The 20521-nt window shown below is 40.3% G+C and overlaps 2 protein-coding genes across 5 annotated transcripts; both read left to right on the top strand.

Moving 5' to 3' along the window:
- The first annotated feature begins 464 nt into the window (after positions 1 to 464).
- Positions 465 to 8068, top strand: LOC113020298 (uncharacterized). 3 transcript variants are annotated; one of them, XM_080300121.1, is made up of 9 exons: positions 465 to 756; positions 2023 to 2079; positions 3612 to 3665; positions 3775 to 3858; positions 3953 to 3997; positions 4254 to 4325; positions 4417 to 4455; positions 5471 to 5530; positions 5613 to 5754. In XM_080300121.1, the coding sequence occupies exons 1-9, from the start codon at positions 541 to 543 to the stop codon at positions 5634 to 5636; spliced, it is 651 nt and encodes a 216-aa protein (XP_080156247.1). In that variant the 5' UTR covers positions 465 to 540; the 3' UTR covers positions 5637 to 5754. The 3 variants fall into 3 exon arrangements, with proteins under 3 accessions (XP_080156247.1, XP_026019912.2, XP_026019914.2); XM_026164127.2 differs by having other exon boundaries at positions 484 to 756; positions 5637 to 8068; XM_026164129.2 differs by lacking the exon at positions 2023 to 2079 and having other exon boundaries at positions 484 to 756; positions 5637 to 8068.
- A 959-nt stretch (positions 8069 to 9027) lies between these two features.
- On the top strand, positions 9028 to 20153 carry LOC113020297 (uncharacterized). Of its 2 annotated transcripts, XM_026164126.2 has the most exons (11): positions 9028 to 9447; positions 12983 to 13036; positions 13112 to 13207; positions 13313 to 13372; positions 15264 to 15314; positions 15427 to 15510; positions 15584 to 15628; positions 16091 to 16168; positions 16267 to 16326; positions 17310 to 17369; positions 17476 to 20153. In XM_026164126.2, exons 1-11 carry the CDS (start codon positions 9232 to 9234, stop codon positions 19714 to 19716), a joined length of 3045 nt encoding a protein of 1014 aa, XP_026019911.2. In that variant the 5' UTR covers positions 9028 to 9231; the 3' UTR covers positions 19717 to 20153. The 2 variants fall into 2 exon arrangements, with proteins under 2 accessions (XP_026019911.2, XP_080156246.1); XM_080300120.1 differs by lacking the exons at positions 15264 to 15314; positions 15427 to 15510 and having other exon boundaries at positions 9031 to 9447.
- Positions 20154 to 20521: the final 368 nt, after the last annotated feature.

Genomic DNA, 20521 nt, shown 5'->3' with positions numbered 1-20521 from the left:
TTTATATAACAAAATTTGCAACTATACATGCCAAGGTCAAGAATTTCCAGAGAGTAATGCAACACTTGGCTTTGTGGATAAGGAGGAAAACAACAGAAATATTCGCTTGTTTCTGAAATTCAGTTTTTCTCAGAAAGATCTGAACAAGATCTTTTTGTGTGAGCTATTTATTAATGTCAAATATGCAAGGACAGTTTAACGAAGAAACAGTCAGCAGGTATTTTACACTCTTGAACTATTGTGGAAAGAGATTAACAGTAAGTAAAAAGAGCCCGTGCTTAGATAAACTGGTCCAGTTTTTTGGGAGGTGCTGCAGGAACCACATTCTTTGGTAGAAGTGTAAATTAATAAAAAAAAAAACTATAATAATCCGACTACTGAGGTTTTTTTCAACATTTCCAGGTTTTATATTTTGTTATTATAAAGCCCCATAAAATAAAATATATTCAAATATATATATAAAAATAAATATCCATTCACACTTCCGGTGCAGGGGGAAGCGCTTCCTGGTAGCTGAAACCCGTAATGAATACGTGAATCATGCCTCGCAAAAACGAGCTTTCGGAAGCTTTACGATCGCAAATTGTTGATCTGCACAAAGCTGGAAAAGGTTATAAAATAATCGCACGCACTTTGGATATTCATCGCAACACAGTTAGGGACATTGTGCTTAAATGGAAGCGATTCAGTACTGTGGCTACTCTGCCGAGAAGTGGGCGCCCTAGAAAGACGTCTGCAAAGACAAAGATCAGCGAGGTAACCCTTAATTACTCTGCAAACAGCAAATCAAGCAGCCGTGTGTACAAAACTAGACGCCTGCAGCATCCAGACGAGCTTCTTAGCTCTGAACCCTGATGAAAACAAATGTGGAAGTTATTATTTAGCGGCCAGTGGCCACATTGGAGCATCAGCGGTCATGCCAAAGCGCATCAGTTGGATTTCAGACTAGACTAGGCTTGTTTTTCTTTAGAAGGTGTTTTAAACCATTTGTGGATAATATCTCTCACTGTGGTTCGCTGATGTCCCAAAACCTAAGAAATGGCTTTGTAATCCTTTCCAGGTCGGTGGATGTCAGACAGGTTCTATTCAAGTGATTTCTGTAATTAAATAATAGGAGTGTGGCTACTGAAATTGAACTCGGCTTTCCAAAAAATGTCGATTAATCACAGTTAAGTCATCATTTAACAAGGGAGGAAATTACTTTTTCACATAGGGTCAGGTAGGTTTGGATAGATTATTCCCTTAATAAATTTTAAAACGTATTTAAAAAGTTGAATTTTTTATTTACGCAGGTTAAATTTGTCTAATATTAAAATTACTTTGATGATATGAAACATGTAAGTGTAATAAATCAGGAAGCAGAAAACGAAAAACTTTTTCATGGTACCATATACTGGTCCAGCTCACAGTATGAGAGCATGTGATCATACATGAGACACAGATCAAGTGACCCCCCCCCCCCCCCCCCCCAACACACACACACACACACACACACACCTTGCATTACTAAACATTCTCCATTAATAAAAGCATTTTTGTCATTTTCATATTTACATTTTCTAACCGCTAAAATGTCTTTTTAGAGATTGTGAATATATAATATACTAATCTGAATGTCGTTTCAGTTTATTTCTTGAAATGAAATTTGCTACAAATTTTTAATTATTTAATTTTGGCAATTCATTTCCTGCAATTTACCCCCAAAGATTCGCACAATGTTGTTTGAGTAACTCTTGTGAAATGCACTCAAAGAAGTAATGAGATGAACAGGATATAACATGGGTGACATCCCACCAGTGAATACTTGCCCCACCTACCTATTCCAGTCCACACCAATAAGAGCATGTTGCTTTTCCACTCCCCAAAAATCCAGAATTTAATTTTTATTTGTATAAAATTATTTAGGGTTCACTTAAAGAAATGTTAATCACTCTACTGAAATCCATGACAGTTTGATCTCTGAGGTGTAGCCGCAGATTAATGTTTACCATATGACTTGATGCATCTTTTCCTGTCTCTTAGGTTGGTAATGGCTCTAGTGAGCCAAAAGACAGAGGAGAAGATTTGCATCACAAAAAGGTAAATTTTATTAATTCAAGAGTTGATGAACTTTAGAAGGAAAAATAGAAAGACGAAATGTGCGAAGACTCTCCATCATGTCTGGGGAAAACTAAGAATAGAAAAACATATCTGATCTAAATTTGGCTCCAGTCTCACTCAGACTGGTGCAGTCCAACTGGTCTGCCTTTCAGACTAATACTACTAGGAGTGGAACGAAAATCTCCAGCCAAATTTTAAATTTCAACTTTTTATATATGCACACACTGCATAAGAAAAATAAAGCCTTTCCAGAAAACTGCAATACCTTAAATGGCCACTTATGGTTGGCTTAAAAACTGAGCAATACATATAGACTATTTATGAAGGATGGACTTACCCACACACGATATCGCCATGGTGATGTGGCTAACTTTGTAGCCTCATTATTGGTATTTTGGGTACAGAAATGTTGTTTTTTCAGTGCCAGACCACATGTTTACTTCTAAAGTTAGACATTTTAAGATGACACTCTGTGGGTTTTAACACATTTTTGAAGCCAGTTTCAAGTGACCACTTGAGTAACTGCAGTTTTTGGCACTTCTGTGTTTGGTTTTAATTTTTAGCCCTGCAGATTGCCACTTGGTTCATCTCCATGGAACCCCATGCTCTCCATTATTAGTTTTCTATTCACAACAACTGTACTGGTGATCTGTGGTTTACTGCTCTTTGTAATCTGAATTCAACCACTTAATTCAACCAGATGTGAGCAGATGTTTTATGAGTTGTCCAGGCTGATCTCCATCGTCTACACTGACAGTTAGACTTGTAGTCAAGACCGCCTAAAACAAGACCGAGACAATACCAAGACCAGAGGGTATCGAGACCAAGACAGACCGAGTAAAGACCAAGAGAAAGTCGAGACGAGACTGGACTTCTCTTTGTAAGCTCCTTTGACTACAATGACCTGGATGACTGAGAACCTTCACAGAGCGTAGCTGAGCCACTGTGTGAGAGCTGAGGAGCGGGTCTCACTCAAGGGGAGTCGACTCTTCTGATTCACTACAAAGCACTCTCTAAGCACGGCTCTTAGAGCTGATGCTTTTGCAGATGACACATTATCAAACGCTACGTTGTGTGTCATGGATACTGTTGACTCCAAATCTCCCGATCTGAGACAGCAAGACCGAGACAGCAAGGCCAAAATGGGACCGAGACCAAGACAAGACCATGACCACGTAAAAGTGGTCTCGAGACCAAGACCGGTCTTGAGACATCCAACTCTACTGACAATATACTGTTTATGCTGTCTTTATACTAGACAGTAAATGTAAAATTTACAGTGACTTCTGATTTAAAATAATGAGGACTTACATGTAAGCTTTAAATTTAAATGAACTTCTTTAAAGTTTATAATATAATGGTATTAATTTTAGTGCTTGACTGAGGTTTTAGTTATTTATTTTGGAGTCATGTATCTCTCGGCATATGTCGTGTAAAAGTGTGCTTGACTGTGAGGATGCTTGGGTCTTTTTCTTCTGGCTCACATCTATATTCTGTCTCTTTCTCTATAGCAGCGAGGAAAGGCTACTGCTGTTTCATCTAAAGATGAGACTACAGAACAAGACGTTAGTGCTTATGTATTTGTTAAAATTGTTTAAATGATTGTTTAAAATATCTGATTTTTAAAGTAATCTAATAAAACCTATCATTCTATATATTTCTCTTTAAATCCAGAGAGACTTTAGCACCACCCACAAGGATGGAAAGATCATACATTCCGACTCATCTCGTACTCAAGCAGCAGATGAAGAGAATATGGTGTGTTAGCTACTGTATATATATATATTTATAAATGATATACAATAAATTATCACATGAAGATGTTTGTAGCTCATCACTTCCTGTCTCCTAGGCTGGACCGTCAGATATCAGAGGAGGAAGTTCAGCCCATAAAATGGTAAAGCATCTTCAGTTTGAGCATTGTTTGGAAAGACAAGAACCCCTCATTCTGTTTACCTTTTAAAATCCAGAGACGATTAGTCGACATAGAAAACTGAAAAATACCATCTCAATATTATTAACATGCCTGATCTAAATTTGGCCACATTTACATTCAAATTGACCTCTCCAGTCCTTTTAGGGAGGAACCAAAAATAGCAGACAGCATGGTTTCAAGTGCAGGTCCTCATTCTGTTTTCCTGTTAAATTTTTAGAGCGATAACATCATCTGCAGTGATGGAAACACAGATTCTTACTCATCTGATGAAGATGAAGAAGACCCTATTGTATGTGAAGTAACAATAAGTGAAAATGATTTTAAGGATATCAAAATGATGACATCAAGATGTTCATCAGCCATCCTTTTCTGACTTGCAGGCCAGTCATCTGTCAGCTGGAGATCCGGACCATGAAATGGTAAATATGCACATGCAGTAAGAAGTGCATTAATTACTTAGTTAAAACTAAAGCAAACCATCCAAATAATGAATTTAAAGAAGGAACCCACACCACAAACGCAATCAAGACGCCCAACTTAGGCTACGTTCACACTGCAGACGAAAGCGCATCAAATCCGACTTATTTGACCCTATGCGACCCATATCCGATCATGGTATGACAGTGTGAACGGCACAAATCTGATATTTTCAAATCCGATCTGGGTCACTTTCGTATGTGGACTGAATCCGATACATATCTGATGTTTTAGAAAGCGACTGCTGTTTGAATGGTCATGTCGCATTAAATCCGTCTTTTACGTCACTGACACAAGACAGACGCCAATTTTCAGCTCCGGAGAAGACATCGCAAACGCTTCCTGGCCATCCAGTGAAACTGTTGGGAACACAACGTTGGAGAAATGTGAACATTTTATTTGTACTGTATAATCTGCAGATTCTGTCCGAAATCTGCAACTATCGTTTAAAGCATCCCAAAAAACCAGTCTGTGATGAAGGAGTAAACATATCCAGGAAACCAAATTTGACCAAATTTGATTTAAGTTTGAAGTTGTGAATTATTAGGCGCACGGGTACTTCAAGGATACTAACACAGGCAGCTGTAACCACTAAGTTCCTACTAGACTTCACCTCTTGAACCTCAGCCATTTAGGATACATCCTAAGCAAACATTGGTAACTTCTCTGTTACAATATTATATAGTTTTAGCAGTGCTGTTGGCGTTAATCTCGTTAAAATGATGTTAATGTCATGTTAGTGAGTTAGTGCAGATCACCCTGTGTGTGGGGCTGCACAGTGCATAGATTTTGGATAAACTTTTAATCAATTATTTAATTAATGCTTGATACACTGAATTATTTTGGAGACTGTATGTGTAGGTGAAGAGGAGCTTAAATGTGAGCATGACAGCAGGGTTTTCTCGTGCACCGGAACTTAATATACCTGCTTATATCTCTTTCTCTTTTATGTTGTAGCACCAAGGAACGACCAACTCTGCTTCATCTGATGATGAAACTACAGAAGAAGATCCGACAGTTAGTATTTTTCATTTGTTATTTTTTTACATATGGAAATGATGACATTTTGGTTCATTTCTACTTCATTTAGCTTTTAAAGCATATTTCTGGCCTGTGTTACTAGGAGCAGTTTTTCTGTGAAGAGAAGAAGATATATGCTGGTTCCTCAGTCACAATGGGAGCCCTCCTCCTGCTCCTCCTGGCGTTCATTGTGAAGCACGGCTTGTCAAAAGCAGCATCCAGAGATCTCCTGCACCTCCTAAACTTGGTGGTACCCGGATGTGTTCCAAAGTCGCTTCGCTTTTTAAAAAAGCATTCGACTGATTACAATGGAAAGACTGAGATTCACTTTTATTGCCCCAGGTGTACAAACTACCTTGGTGTGGATCCCGGTAATGAGTGTAGTGTGTGCCAGCAGAGCTTGAGCAGAAAATATCTGATCTTGAAGGCTTACTACTTCCTTGTAATGCCGCTCGAAATTCAGCTAAGAAACCTCCTTGCGCGCGTCCACTCAAAGCTTGGGAAGCATTTCACGAGGGATGATTCCTTTTCTGATGTCCACACTGGAAACGAATACAAGAGTGAAAGACAAGACGGCAGTATTACACTCACCTTCAACTGCGATGGCTCGTCCGTGTTCAGCTCCTCAAAATACTCCATCTGGCCCATCCTGTGTACCATCAATGAACTACCGTATGTGGAACGGTGCAAAAACGTTCTGTTGCACACTTTATGGTTTGGCAAAGGAAAACCACAAGTTCAGAGTTTTTTGACTCCGTTCATTAACGAGCTTCAGAAACTGTCTGCTGCAGGGTTCTGTTGGAAAGATGAGATCGGCTCGGAGCATCACACCACGGTAACAGTTAAAATATGCACATGTGATGCGATAGCAAGAGCAATGGTGCAGAACTTTGAGCCGTTCAACAAAGAATTTGGTTGTGGTTTTTGCTACCACAAAGGTGAGATGGTTATAAAGGGCAGGGGTTTTACCAGAGTTTACCCGATACAGATGGACGGCTGTGATCTGAGACACATGCCTGAAACGGTGCAACTTGCTGAGTTAGTGATGGGAAATAGTTATGACCAGAGTCAAATGGGGGTTAAAGGTCCAAGTCTCCTGTTTCTTTTGCCGTCATTTGACATCATCAAAGGCTTTGTTCCAGATTACATGCACTGTTTTTGTCTGGGCGTTGTCCGTCAGTTCGTCAATCTGTGGTTCGACCCGCTTTATGCCAGCAAGGACTTCCATTTGACAGATGAGCATTTAAACGACCTGGACAGAGCCTTGTGTGAGATCCAGCCACCAAATGAAATCAGCCGAAGTCCCAGGAGCCTCAGTGAGAGGATGCATTGGACAGCTTGTGAGTGGAGAGCATTTGCTCTCCTCTATTCTCCTGTAATACTGAGGAATGTTTTGCCAGCAGTGTACTACAAGCACTGGATGCTTCTTCCTTGTGCCCTTCACGTCCTCCTCTCCCACTTTGCCACTCAGGATGAGCTCAACTGTGCAGAGTTGTGTCTGGTTCAGTTTGTAGCACAGATACCGTCTCTCTATGGACTCGAGCATTGTTCGTACGACTGCCATGTGTTGACACATCTTACAGAAGGTGTCCGGAACTGGGGGCTTTTGTGGGCCAATTCAGTCTTTGTTTTTCAAGACATGAACAGCAGACTGTTGCAGATGTACTCTGGTACGCAGTCAATTTCATTACAGATTTTCAAGAATTTCTTTTCATATGAGAAAATAATAAGACAAGGAAGTGCTACCCTTCAGGACGCCAGCACAGAAATCAAAGACTTCTTCTGTTCCATGGCAAGTTGTGATCGTTTTACAAAGTCATTAAATTACATTGGAGAAGAGTTAGTGACTCTGGGAAGTGGCTCTCAGAGAGTTTTGACACCAAGAGAAATTGCAGCGTTGCAGAAGAATGAAACACTTTCGTGGTGCCAGCCACATTGTGACAGTGTAACTGAATATAAGCGTTGTGTTTATAAGAACATGCTGGTTACAAGTTTGGAGTGCAGTGGCACATTAAAAAGAAACAATTCAGTAATAGAAACGAGCAGTTGCGTTGCTGTGGTGGAGTCCTTGGTCGTTGTACCGAAACCCTGCAGCTGTGAAGGAAGGCCCGACTGCTCCTGCAGAGAACTGGTCTTTTTCTGCAAGCAGCTGCAGCGACTAACCAGACAGCCAACTATCCAGGACACACAGATCAACACAAACATCGCCAAATTCCTTGTAAAAGTGAGGAACTCAAATGAACTGTGTGCAATAACATGCCAGGACATTGTTTCCAAATGTTTCATGATTAACCACGTGGGTCAGTTATATGTCATGAGAATGCCTGTGTTTGAGACACATTAAAGTCTGTCATTTATGATTCATGTCAGACCTCTCTGAGCTTGGGTGCTCAGAGAGGTCTGAGTGCACCTGTACATATGTTTGGTATGTAGCAGAAACTACCAGTGAAGGTCCTTCAATTTCATGTTTGTTTTATTCAACATCAAATTGTTAATATCAGCTTTGATTAAAAACTTGAATCTTTGAAAAATTGCCTTAAGTTTCAGAACATCTTTGTTTGTTTCTCTCATTTAGCTGTAATGACACACACACACATGCTTTATGGATTCCATAAGCCTTTAAAATCACCATCATTATCGTTGTCATTAGATGGATCTGCACTGGTCCATGGGGAGTTGGGGCTGTTTCCCCATGGACTAATGTAGAATGTGACTTCTTTCTACAATCACAGGAGTCACCCCCCTGGAACCCCTAAAGAAATCATATTTTTGAGAGTTCAGAATATCAGAGTACAACCCATGTAAAAAAGTTGTAGATTGATCTCAACAGAGCCATTCACTGAGAGAGTTTGAGAATCAAGGTGTACCAAAGCTGTTCGGGCAAATCTGTAGCTGAATTAAAATAATTCTGCAAAGAAAAGTGGGCCAGAATTCCTCCACAGCAAAGTGACAGACTCATTGCCAGTTATCACAAACACTTTATTGCAGGTCTTTAAAGTTGGCAAAACCAGTTATTAGCTTTGGGGGGTAATTACTGTGTCACACAGGGCCAGGCAGGTTTAGATAGCTTTTTTACCTTGTCTGACATATTGTGTTTGTCTTGTGACTAAGATGAATGTCACATGTATGACCAGTTGAGTCATTCCACAGGCTGTTTTTTCACTGTGTAGCACGTTTGTATCCTGTGTATAACACACTGTGGTTTCTCCCTGTTTACATATGCTTTTCATGAACCCAGCCTCCCCCTCCTGAAAATGATCATTATCTGATAGAAGCAAAGTATTAAGGATTAAAACAAAGTCATATCCCACTGCTGTTTTCACTTTTCATCTCATTTATTATAGAAAAAATGTATGGGGTTCCATGAAAAACCTGACTTTTTTTTTTCTTGATTCCTTTAAATGACATGAGCAGAGACTACAGGTCAATAATTAAATTACTGGCCTGTCTTGGTTAATCTTTGCCAGTCAAGAAGAAAGGTCAAAGAGACTGTAATAATAGTGGCTACAGTTTTTACTTTGTTGTTTTTAACACATTATTACGTTATTATAAAGCCTTCCCCTCCAAAAAAAAACAAAACATTTTTTGCCTTTTTTTAGTTTTGTTTGTTTTTTTTCAAGAAAAAACTATCCATTCACACTTCCGGTGCAGGGGGAAGCGCTTCCTGGTAGCTGAAACCCGTAATGAATACGTGAATCATGCCTCGCAAAAACGAGCTTTCGGAAGCTTTACGATCGCAAATTGTTGATCTGCACAAAGCTGGAAAAGGTTATAAAATAATCGCACGCACTTTGGATATTCATCGCTCCACAGTTAGGAAAATTGTGTATAAATGGAAGCGATTCAGTACTGTGGCTACTCTGCCGAGAAGTGGGCGCCCTACAAAGACGTCTGCAAAGACAAAGATCAGCGAGGTAACCCTTAATTACTCTGCAAACAGCAAATCAAGCAGCCGTGTGTACAAAACTAGACGCCTGCAGCATCCAGACGAGCTTCTTAGCTCTGAACCCTGATGAAAATAACGCTGCTTCACAGCTTTCGGATAACTGGTGTCAACTGGAAAGAAAAAAATATGGAAGTTATTATTTAGCGGCCAGTGGTGCCAGCTGTGTATAAGTGGGAGGTACGTGTCAAAGTAAGATCCGATTACGGTAGCCGGGAGTCTTCCTGCATTACACTGTAACAAATGATCGGCGCTATTCACCTACTCTGATGTTTCAATGTGGTAACATTGTATCCAAAAAAACCGCAAAACCTTCTGTCATTAAATGATTTCTACCGAAAGAAGCTTTGTTTAACTATTTGCTAGATACACTGAAAAAAATGTCTTTTTTAGTCATTATTACTATTATTTGCATACTTGTCACACGTTTAAGAACATCAAACAAATTAGAATATTAGGCAAAGATAAATTGAGTAAAAACAAAGTGCAGTTTTTAAATGATGATTTCATTTATTGAGGGAAAACACGGCCCTGTGTGGAAAAATAATTGCCCCCTAAACCAAGGGAGGTATATGATTGTGCCACCCTTGGCAGCGAGAACTGCATCCAAGCATTTGCAATAACTGGAAATGAGTCTTTCACTGTGGAGGAATTTTGGCCCACTCTTTGCAGAATTGTTTTCATTCAGCAACACTGGAGGGTTTTGGAGCATCAACGGCCTGTTAAAGGCCATGCCAAAGCATCTCAGTTGGAATTAAGTCCAGACTTAGACTAGGTTGTTTTTTCTTTCTTTTTTTTTTGCCCATGTAGCCCCAGACCATCACATTATCACCATCACGTTTGACTGTTGGTATGAAATTCTGTGTTAGTTTTACGCCAGATGTAAAGGAAATCAAACTTTTCAAAAAGTTCATCTTCTGTCTCATTAGTCCACAGAATCCTTTTTGGTCAGGAATGGTTTTCTCTTTGGAACTCTCCCATGGATGCCTTTTTTGCCCCGTCTCTTTCTTATTGTTGAATCATGAATGCTAGCATTAAGTGAGACAAGTGAGGCCTGCAGTTCTTTAGAAGTTGTTCTTTTGTGTGTGTGTGTGTTTCTTTTTAGTCTTTTTGAGTAATTTTGGTAGGACAAGAGAACAGTGAGAAGGTTTACCACTGTTCAAAGTTTCTCCATTTGTGGATGATGTCTCTCACTGTGGTTCACTGATGTCGCAAAGCCTAATAAATGGCTTTGTAATCCTTTCTGATGGTTGTCAGAAATATTAAAATTACCTTGATATGTGAAACATATAAGTGTGACAAATCAGGAAGCCTTCTTTCTGATTTGTCACACTTACATGTTGGGAAGCATTTCACGAGGGATTTTTTATATTTACATTTTCTAAGAGCCGGAATATCTCTGAATGTTGTTTGCAAATGTGTTTTTAAAGAGTGTGAATATATAATTATACCCTAAAAAGGCATAAACTATTCTGAAAGTCATTTCAGTTCATTTCTTTTAGATTAAAAAGGAATTTTAATTAGATTAGCTACAAAATTTGAGTTATTTATTTTTGTCAGTTCACCCCCTGTAATTAACCACAAAGACTTGCACAAGGGGTCGTGGGGTCTTGTTCCCGAGTGATGGGAGAAGGGAGCCGGAGATCGACAGACGGATTGGTGCTGCGGCCGCAGTGATGCGGACGCTGCACCGGTCCGTCGTGGTGAAGAAGGAGCTGAGTGTAAAAGCGAAGCTCTCAATTTACCGGTCGATCTACGTCCCTACCCTCACCTATGGCCACGAGCTGTGGCCGAAAGAACGAGATCACGGATACAAGCAGCGGAAATGAGCTTCCTCCGATGGGTGGCTGGCCTCTCCCTTAGAGATAGGGTGAGAAGTTCAGCCAGGGAGGGGCTCAGAGTAGAGCCGCTGCTCCTCCACATTGAAAGGAGCCAGCTGAGGTGGTTCGGGCATCTGACAAGGATGCCTCCTGAGCGCCTCCTGAATGAGGTGTTCCGGGCATGCCCCACCGGGAGGAGGCCCCGGGGCAGACCCAGGACACGCTGGAGAGATTATATCTCTTGGCTGGCCTGGGAACGCCTTGGTGTTCCCCCAGATAAGCTTGAGGAGGTGGCTGGAGAGAGGGAGGTCTTGGCTTCTCTGTTTAGGCTGCTGCCCCCGCTGCAGCCTAAGAAGATGGATGGATGGACTTGCACTATATTGTTTCAGTAGTTATTGTGAAACACATGCACACAGAGAAATAACGAGGTGAACAGGATATCCTGTGCCTCAATAATCCTCGAAGCTCAACTCTTCCACTCCAGCTTGTTAATCAACCAGGGACCCAGGCGGAGTTTGAATTCATTTGAAAGCCTGATGCTTCGCCTTGTCCTCCCTGGCTTAAAAACTCAAAAAACACTTTTATTTGCTGTTATCGATTGTCCACCTGGGCCTTACTCAGAGTTACTGTCTGAATTCTCAGACAGTAGTGGGGAATAGATTTCATCACAGTCGATTTCTTTCTACAAGTGCTGCAACTAAGTATAAGGATATAATTCACCCACTGTTATCTTCTTCAACGCCTTGTGCCAACACAGTGCAGAGCAGGTACCTGAATGCTCCTCCCACAAAGGTCGATTATCTTGTTAATAGTTGTACTTCTTAACTGCGTACAACTTTAGATACTGTAGCTCCACTGAAAAAGAAAGTACTTGCCTTCCTGGTATAACTCTCAAACGTGGACTTTAAAGCAGATAACTCATAAGCTGGAGGAAATGACGTCTCACTAATCTGGAAGATTTATTGTAGAAGACCTGAAAAAATAGTTTGCTGCTTTATGAAAAGCTAGAACACCTTATTATTCATCACTGATTGAAGAAAATAAGAACCACCCTGGGCTTCTCTTCAGCGCTGTAGCCAGGCTGACAAAAAGTCAGAGCGCTGTTGAGCCAACCGTCCCTTTAACGTCAACTAGTAATGACTTCATGAACTTCTTCATGAATTAAATTTTAACCATTAGAGACAAAAAATTACTCAATCATCTCACAGATGTAACATGATCTACAGCTACAATTGATCTTTCTGAGCTAACTTCAGTAAATAATTCCTCCAAACCATCAACATGTCTTTTAGACCCTGTTGTTGGGGTTTTCTCTGTTTTCTTTGTATTATTTTTCTTATAGAGCACCTCGAGGCAACTGTTGTGGTGATTTGGCGCTATATAAATAAAATTGAATTGAATTAAATTAAATAACATGGGTGACATCATATTTCATGCAACAACAAAGAGGGCACGTTACTTTTCCAGTCTCTAAAGATGCAGTATTGCCCAGGATTTCATTTTTATTTGTATGAAATTATTTTTTAATGTTTGATGCCCCCAAAGGTCTGGCTGTTCACATGATGGCTTCGTTTAATTAAAGAAATGTTAATCACGCTGCTGAAATCAATGACAAGTTGATATCTGAGGTGCAGCCAGACATTAATGTTTACCATATGTCTTGATGCATCTTTTTCTGTTTCTTAGGTTGGTCATGGCCCTAGTGAGCCAAAAGACAGAGGAGATTCACACACTAAAAAGGTAAAAATTCATTAATGCAAGGACTGATGAACTTTGGGAGGAAAAATAGAAAGACAATATCATTCTATTTTTCAGTTAAAAAGCGAGAGAGACTCTACCGCTGTCCGCAGTGATGCACAGATTATATATTCCTGCTCATCTGATACTGAAGCTACAGATGATGATCCTGTGGTGTGTGAGCTCAGAATAAATTAAGCATTTTCTGCTTTGTTTTTTTTCACAATATTAATATGATCATATGAAGACATTTATAGGTCATCCTTTCCTGTCATCTAGGCTGGACGTGCGTCTGCTGGACCATCAAATAATAGAGGACAAGGTGTAGGCCTTAAAACGGTAAAACATCTTCATTTTTAAAGTTTGAAAACAAAAGAGCCCTCTAATTTTGTTTACTTGTTCAGAGAGATTATAACCCTTAATGGAGAGAATATGAGGTCTGGTTAAAATGTGCAAAGACTCTATTGGGGAAACTATGAAATAAAAACATATCTGATCTAAATTTGACTCCAGGCTTATTCAGGCTGGTATCTTTGTCCAGTCCACTTTGTCTGCCTGGAAATTTCAGGTTAATACTGCTAGGAGTAGAACTAACATTTCCAGCCAAATTTAAATGTTCAACTTTTTATATATGCACTCATTGCATGGGAAAAAAGAAGCCTTTCCAGAAAGCTGCAGTACCTCAAATGGCGATTGAGTTATACATATAGATTGTATATGAAGGATGGACTTAACCATGGTCATATCATCTGTGGGTATGTGGAGAACCATGAAGCCTTATCATTGGTATTTTGGCCACAGCCATGTTGGCCTTTCAGCGCAAGACCACATTTGGACGGGAGAATTGAATGAAGTTATCAGCAACCAGTATTCATACACGTTATGGCTGTAGTACACCCAAATACCTGCTAGAGTAAAAAGAAGATATCACTAATAAAACAGTTTTTTGTACCAGGATGTGAACATGTCTAGGGCTGTGCGATATGACCAAAATCTCATATCCCGATAAAAGACCTCTACCATCCGATAACGATATAAATCATGAAAATTTTAAATTTTTTGTAAATTCTGTGAATCTCGGGCAGCTCGACTTGCGTGAAGTGTTTCTAGCTGGGCGTCGTGTACCTGGAGTCCAGTGTTTTAACCGATGCATGAAACTATATATTTTTAGACATAAGTTGTAACGGCCGCCGTTTTCTTTGTGAGTATTTATTACACGGTGTGCTGCGGGGAAAAGCCTGTTCTAACGTTTGAGTCTAAGGTTTATTTTTTAGCACCTGGCGGCTCTTTTTTGTTCCTCATATGTAAAACACTCTGCATACCCTTTCACGTGATTCAGTTTATTTTGAAAAGTCTCAACAGGATCTTGAGCTTTATTCTGAAAGGTTTATGTGGAAAATAAACAAGCGGACACGTGATGGTTTTACCGTCGTTGTTGCTAACGACAACGCATAAAAACAGTCGCTTGTCCGTCTGTAGTGTGGTTATATTAAATATTAGAGAAAGAGAGAACTTTAAGAAATGAATATAGCCACTACAGTGACCATCAGAACGGTGAAAAAATATTGCCGTAAACAGTTTATTTTGCAACACCACGAAACAAACGATAGAGTAAAATGAAACGATAGACGTTTTTATATCGTCATCCGATATATATCCTTATCTCAAACAGCCCTAAACATGTCTTCTTCTAAAGTTGGACAGTTTAACATGACACTCTGTGGGTTTCACTCACTTTTGAAGCCAGTTTCAAGTGACCACTTGAGGAACTGCAGTTTTTGGCACTTCTGTGCTTGGTTTTGATTTTTAGCCTTGCAAATTGACACTTGGATAATCTCCATGGAACTCCATGCTCTCCATTGTTAATTTCCCATTTACAACAAGTGTACTGGGGTAAAAGGTTTTTACAACTCACAGGTTTGGATTGTATTCAAGTTTTAAGCGATGTATTATTGGATGGATGCTTTGAATGACATGTGGGTATCGCTATAGCTGTGATAACCACTAACTCTACTGTGTTCACCTTTTGTTTAAGAAACATTCTAAATGAACATAATGTCTCATTCTAGGTTACTACATGGCTGTAGTTATTTTAGTGCTTGACTGAGGTTTTGGTTATTTATTTTGTCACGTCTCTGGGCACATGAAGGCAAAAGTGTGCTTGAGTGACAGGATACTTGTGTTTTTTTTTCTTCTGGCTCACATCTATATTCTGTCTCTTTCTCTATAGCAGCGAAAGGCTGCTGCTGTTTCATCTAATGACGAGACTACAGAACAAGACGTTAGTGTTTATGTGTTTGTTAAAATTGTTTAAATGTTTGTATAAAATAAATATCTGATTTTTAAAAGTAATCCCATAAAACACGTCATTCTATATTTCTCTTTAAATCCAGAGAGACTTTAACACCACCCACAAGGATGTAGAGATTAAACATTCCTACTCATCTGATACTGAAGCAACAGATGAAGAGAATATGGTGTGTTAGCTACCATACAGTATTAAAATTGTCACATGGAGACGTTTGTAGCTCATCATTTCCTGTCTTCCAGGCTGGACCGTCAGATATCAGAGGAGGAAGTTCAGACCATAAAATGGTAAAGTTCCTTCAGTTTAAGCATTGTTTGGAAAGAGAAGAACCTTTCATTCTGTTTACCTTTTAAAATCTAAAGAGACACTGAATGGACATAGTCCGCATAGGAAAAACAGAAAAATACCATCTCATTATTATTAACATGTCTGATCTAGATTTGACTGCAGTTACATTCAAGCTGACCTCTCTAGTCCTTTTAGGGAGGGATCAAAAAATAGCAGATAGTGTAGATTGCACCTTTACATAGGTGATGTTGCAGAACTTCATATATGATCACCAGCCACTTTGTGAACCACCCTAATTCATTATAGAATGTAATAACATCACACAGTTGCTGCAAATCTGTTGGCTGCACATCCACAATCCAAAACTCCTATCTCATCAGATTCCACCAAAGTGCTTTATTGAATTGAAATTTGGGGCAGTTAGCATCTTCGTTCTGTTTTCTTGTTAAAATCCTCAATAGGTTATTATGAAAGAAAACACCATCTGTAGTGATGGCAACACAGATTCCTACTCATCTGATGAAGATGAAGAGCCTATGGTATGTGAAGCAACAATAAGTAACGATAAGTAGGTTTATTAACGATATCAAAATGATGACATCAAGATGCTCCTCAGTCATCCTTTTCTGACTCTTAGGCCAGTCATCTGTCAGCTGGAATAGGAGAGAGCAGAGGAGGAGATCCGGACCATGAAATGGTAAATATGCACATGCAGAAATAATTACTGCGTATCCACCCATATGTACATACACCCATACGGGTGTAATATGATGTGATATGGGAAACAGTTTTTTGTAACAGACTGTAAATATGATAATTTCTGGACATTTTGCCAGAAATCTGTGGGGATTGACTCTATTCTGGTGTGTGTGTGTGTGGGGGGGGGGGGGGGGGGGGGGGGTTTAAACCCAGTCTCAAGTGGCCACTGGAGGAAGGACAGTTTTTTTCCACTTCTTCATTTGCTTTGGTTTTTGTTCCTGGAGCTTTCTCTTTTTGACACAAAGGACCAGAGGTTCTATTCCAAGCTCCTCATCCTATCTCTGAGGCTTAGGTCAGCCACCCTATGAAGGAAAATCATTTTGGCCACTTGTATTCGCAACCTTTCCTTACCTTTTCACCAGTCCAGCAGTCGAATCCATTTTCTACCTTCTGATCAGTTGTGAATAAGATCCCAAGTTTCTTGAATACCCTCACCTTTAGCAATCTTTCCCCCAACCAAAAGGCAGAATTCTAACATTTTCCAGCAGAGAGTCGTGGCCTTAGATTTAGAGTCCTAAATTTCATCTTGGACATTTCAGACTCAGCTACAGGCTGCTGCAATGCATGTTGAAGGTCATGCTCCATGAAGCTAACAGAACCACCTCAACTGCAAGAAATGTGGATTATATTCTTAAGTTCTCAAAGGGGATACCTTCCTCATCCCAGGAAAGTATGAGAACCTTCCCATACTTGTCCCAAATATGATTGGATACAGGAGCAAACCTGATGGAGTTCAACACAGACTGAAAATGTACCTGAATTTGTGCCAAAGACTCCGACACAGCTTGGATTTAGAGGTTAGGAGTTTGCTCTAATTTTGGAGACTGTATGTGTAGGTGAAGAGGAGCTTAAATGTGAGCAAAACAGCAGGGTTTTTCGTATAATATACCTGCTTATATCTCTTTCTCTTTTATGTTGTAGCACCAAGGAGCGACCAACTCTGCTTCATCTGATGATGAAACTACAGAAGAAGATCCGACTGTTAGTATTTTTCATTTGTTATTTTTTTACATATGGAAATGATGACATTTTGGTTCATTTCTACTACATTTAGCTTTTAAAGCATATTTCTGGCCTGTGTTACTAGGAGCAGTTTTTCTGTGGAGAGAAGAAGATATATGCTGGTTCCTCAGTCACAATGGGAGCCCTCCTCCTGCTCCTCCTGGCGTTCATTGTGAAACACGGCTTGTCAAAAGCAGCATCCAGAGATCTCCTGCACCTCCTAAACTTGGTGGTACCCGGATGTGTTCCAAAGTCGCTTCGCTTTTTAAAAAAGCATTCGACTGATTACAATGGAAAGACTGAGATTCACTTTTATTGCCCCAGGTGTACAAACTACCTTGGTGTGGATCCCGGTAATGAGTGTAGTGTGTGCCAGCAGAGCTTGAGCAGAAAATATCTGATCTTGAAGGCTTACTACTTCCTTGTAATGCCGCTCGAAATTCAGCTAAGAAACCTCCTTGCACGCGTCCACTCAAAGCTTGGGAAGCATTTCACGAGGGATGATTCCTTTTCTGATGTCCACACTGGAAACGAATACAAGAGTGAAAGACAAGACGGCAGTATTACACTCACCTTCAACTGCGATGGCTCGCCCGTGTTCAGCTCCTCAAAATACTCCATCTGGCCCATCCTGTGTACCATCAATGAACTACCGTATGTGGAACGGTGCAAAAACGTTCTGTTGCACACTTTATGGTTTGGCAAAGGAAAACCACAAGTTCAGAGTTTTTTGACTCCGTTCATTAACGAGCTTCAGAAACTGTCTGCTGCAGGGTTCTGTTGGAAAGATGAGATCGGCTCGGAGCATCACACCACGGTAACAGTTAAAATATGCACATGTGATGCGATAGCAAGAGCAATGGTGCAGAACTTTGAGCCGTTCAACAAAGAATTTGGTTGTGGTTTTTGCTACCACAAAGGTGAGATGGTTATAAAGGGCAGGGGTTTTACCAGAGTTTACCCGATACAGATGGACGGCTGTGATCTGAGACACATGCCTGAAACGGTGCAACTTGCTGAGTTAGTGATGGGAAATAGTTATGACCAGAGTCAAATGGGGGTTAAAGGTCCAAGTCTCCTGTTTCTTTTGCCGTCATTTGACATCATCAAAGGCTTTGTTCCAGATTACATGCACTGTTTTTGTCTGGGCGTTGTCCGTCAGTTCGTCAATCTGTGGTTCGACCCGCTTTATGCCAGCAAGGACTTCCATTTGACAGATGAGCATTTAAACGACCTGGACAGAGCCTTGTGTGAGATCCAGCCACCAAATGAAATCAGCCGAAGTCCCAGGAGCCTCAGTGAGAGGATGCATTGGACAGCTTGTGAGTGGAGAGCATTTGCTCTCCTCTATTCTCCTGTAATACTGAGGAATGTTTTGCCAGCAGTGTACTACAAGCACTGGATGCTTCTTCCTTGTGCCCTTCACGTCCTCCTCTCCCACTTTGCCACTCAGGATGAGCTCAACTGTGCAGAGTTGTGTCTGGTTCAGTTTGTAGCACAGATACCGTCTCTCTATGGACTCGAGCATTGTTCGTACGACTGCCATTTGTTGACGCATCTTACAGAAGGTGTCCGGAACTGGGGGCTTTTGTGGGCCAATTCAGTCTTTGTTTTTCAAGACATGAACAGCAGACTGTTGCAGATGTACTCTGGTACGCAGTCAATTTCATTACAGATTTTCAAGAATTTCTTTTCATATGAGAAAATAATAAGACAAGGAAGTGCTACCCTTCAGGACGCCAGCACAGAAATCAAAGACTTCTTCTGTTCCATGGCAAGTTGTGATCGTTTTACAAAGTCATTAAATTACATTGGAGAAGAGTTAGTGACTCTGGGAAGTGGCTCTCAGAGAGTTTTGACACCAAGAGAAATTGCAGCGTTGCAGAAGAATGAAACACTTTCGTGGTGCCAGCCACATCGTGACAGTGTAACTGAATATAAGCGTTGTGTTTATAAGAACATGCTGGTTACTAGTTTGGAGTGCAGTGGCACATTAAAAAGAAACAATTCAGTAATAGAAACGAGCAGTTGCTTTGCCGTGGTGGAGTCCTTGGTCGTTGTACCGAAACCCTGCAGCTGTGAAGGAAGGCCCGACTGCTCGTGCAGAGAACTGGTCTTTTTCTGCAAGCAGCTGCAGCGACTAACCAGACAGCCAACTATCCAGGACACACAGATCAACACAAACATCGCCAAATTCCTTGTAAAAGTGAGGAACTCAAATGAACTGTGTGCAATAACATGCCAGGACATTGTTTCCAAATGTTTCATGATTAACCACGTGGGTCAGTTATATGTCATGAGAATGCCTGTGTTTGAGACACATTAAAGTCTGTCATTTATGATTCATGTCAGACCTCTCTGAGCTTGGGTTGGAAATGTTGGAAATGCTCCAACCAACTTTCGCCACTTTGACAACCCCTGATTAAATCAGATAACTCAAATAAGAAAACATGCTGTCTATTTTCCAACAGGTGATACATTCAACACAACCCTGGGCAGTACCGAAACATGCAATAAGCACAACCTCTGTATTGCATTACTTTATGCTCTTATTGCACCAGCCGGATAAAGTGCATTAAAAATACTATTTTATTATTATCTTTTTCAGTTGTGCAATTTTCTTGTTGTACATTAAAGTGCACCTGTACATATGTTTGGTATGTAGCAGAAACTACCAGTGAAGGTCCTTCAATTTCATGTTTGTTTTATTCAACATCAAATTGTTAATATCAGCTTTGATTAAAAACTTGAATCTTTGAAAAATTGCCTTAAGTTTCAGAACATCTTTGTTTGTTTCTCTCATTTAGCTGTAATGACAGACACACACATGCTTTATGGATTCCATAAGTCTTTAAAATCACCATCATTATCGTTGTCATTAGATGGATCTGCACTGGTCCATGAGGAGTTGGGGGGCTATTTCCCCATGGACTAATGTAGAATGTGACTTCTTTTTACAATTACAGGAGTCACCCCCCTGGAACCCCTAAAAAAATCATATTTTGGAGAGTTCAGAATATCAGAGTACAACCCATGTAAAAAAGTTGTAGATTGATCTCAACAGAGCCATTCACTGAGAGAGTTTGAGAATCAAGGTGTACCAAAGCTGTTCGGGCAAATCTGTAGCTGAA

This window comes from Astatotilapia calliptera, chromosome 4 (genome assembly GCF_964374335.1).
Source record: "Astatotilapia calliptera chromosome 4, fAstCal68.1, whole genome shotgun sequence".
NCBI lineage: Eukaryota > Metazoa > Chordata > Actinopteri > Cichliformes > Cichlidae > Astatotilapia > Astatotilapia calliptera.
Note: the sequence above shows the minus strand (reverse complement) of the source record. Positions and strands in the feature narration are given on the sequence as shown.

Coding starts and splice junctions, on each gene's coding strand:
- LOC113020297 (XM_026164126.2), top strand. CDS start 9,232: ATGCCTCGCAAAAACGAGCTTTCGGAAGCTTTACGATCGCAAATTGTT. Junction 15,511..15,583: donor CAACAGATGAAGAGAATATG/GTGTGTTAGCTA, acceptor CCTGTCTTCCAG/GCTGGACCGTCAGATATCAG. Junction 15,629..16,090: donor GAAGTTCAGACCATAAAATG/GTAAAGTTCCTT, acceptor AATCCTCAATAG/GTTATTATGAAAGAAAACAC.
- LOC113020298 (XM_026164127.2), top strand. CDS start 541: ATGCCTCGCAAAAACGAGCTTTCGGAAGCTTTACGATCGCAAATTGTT. Junction 3,998..4,253: donor GAAGTTCAGCCCATAAAATG/GTAAAGCATCTT, acceptor TTAAATTTTTAG/AGCGATAACATCATCTGCAG. Junction 4,326..4,416: donor AAGATGAAGAAGACCCTATT/GTATGTGAAGTA, acceptor TCTGACTTGCAG/GCCAGTCATCTGTCAGCTGG.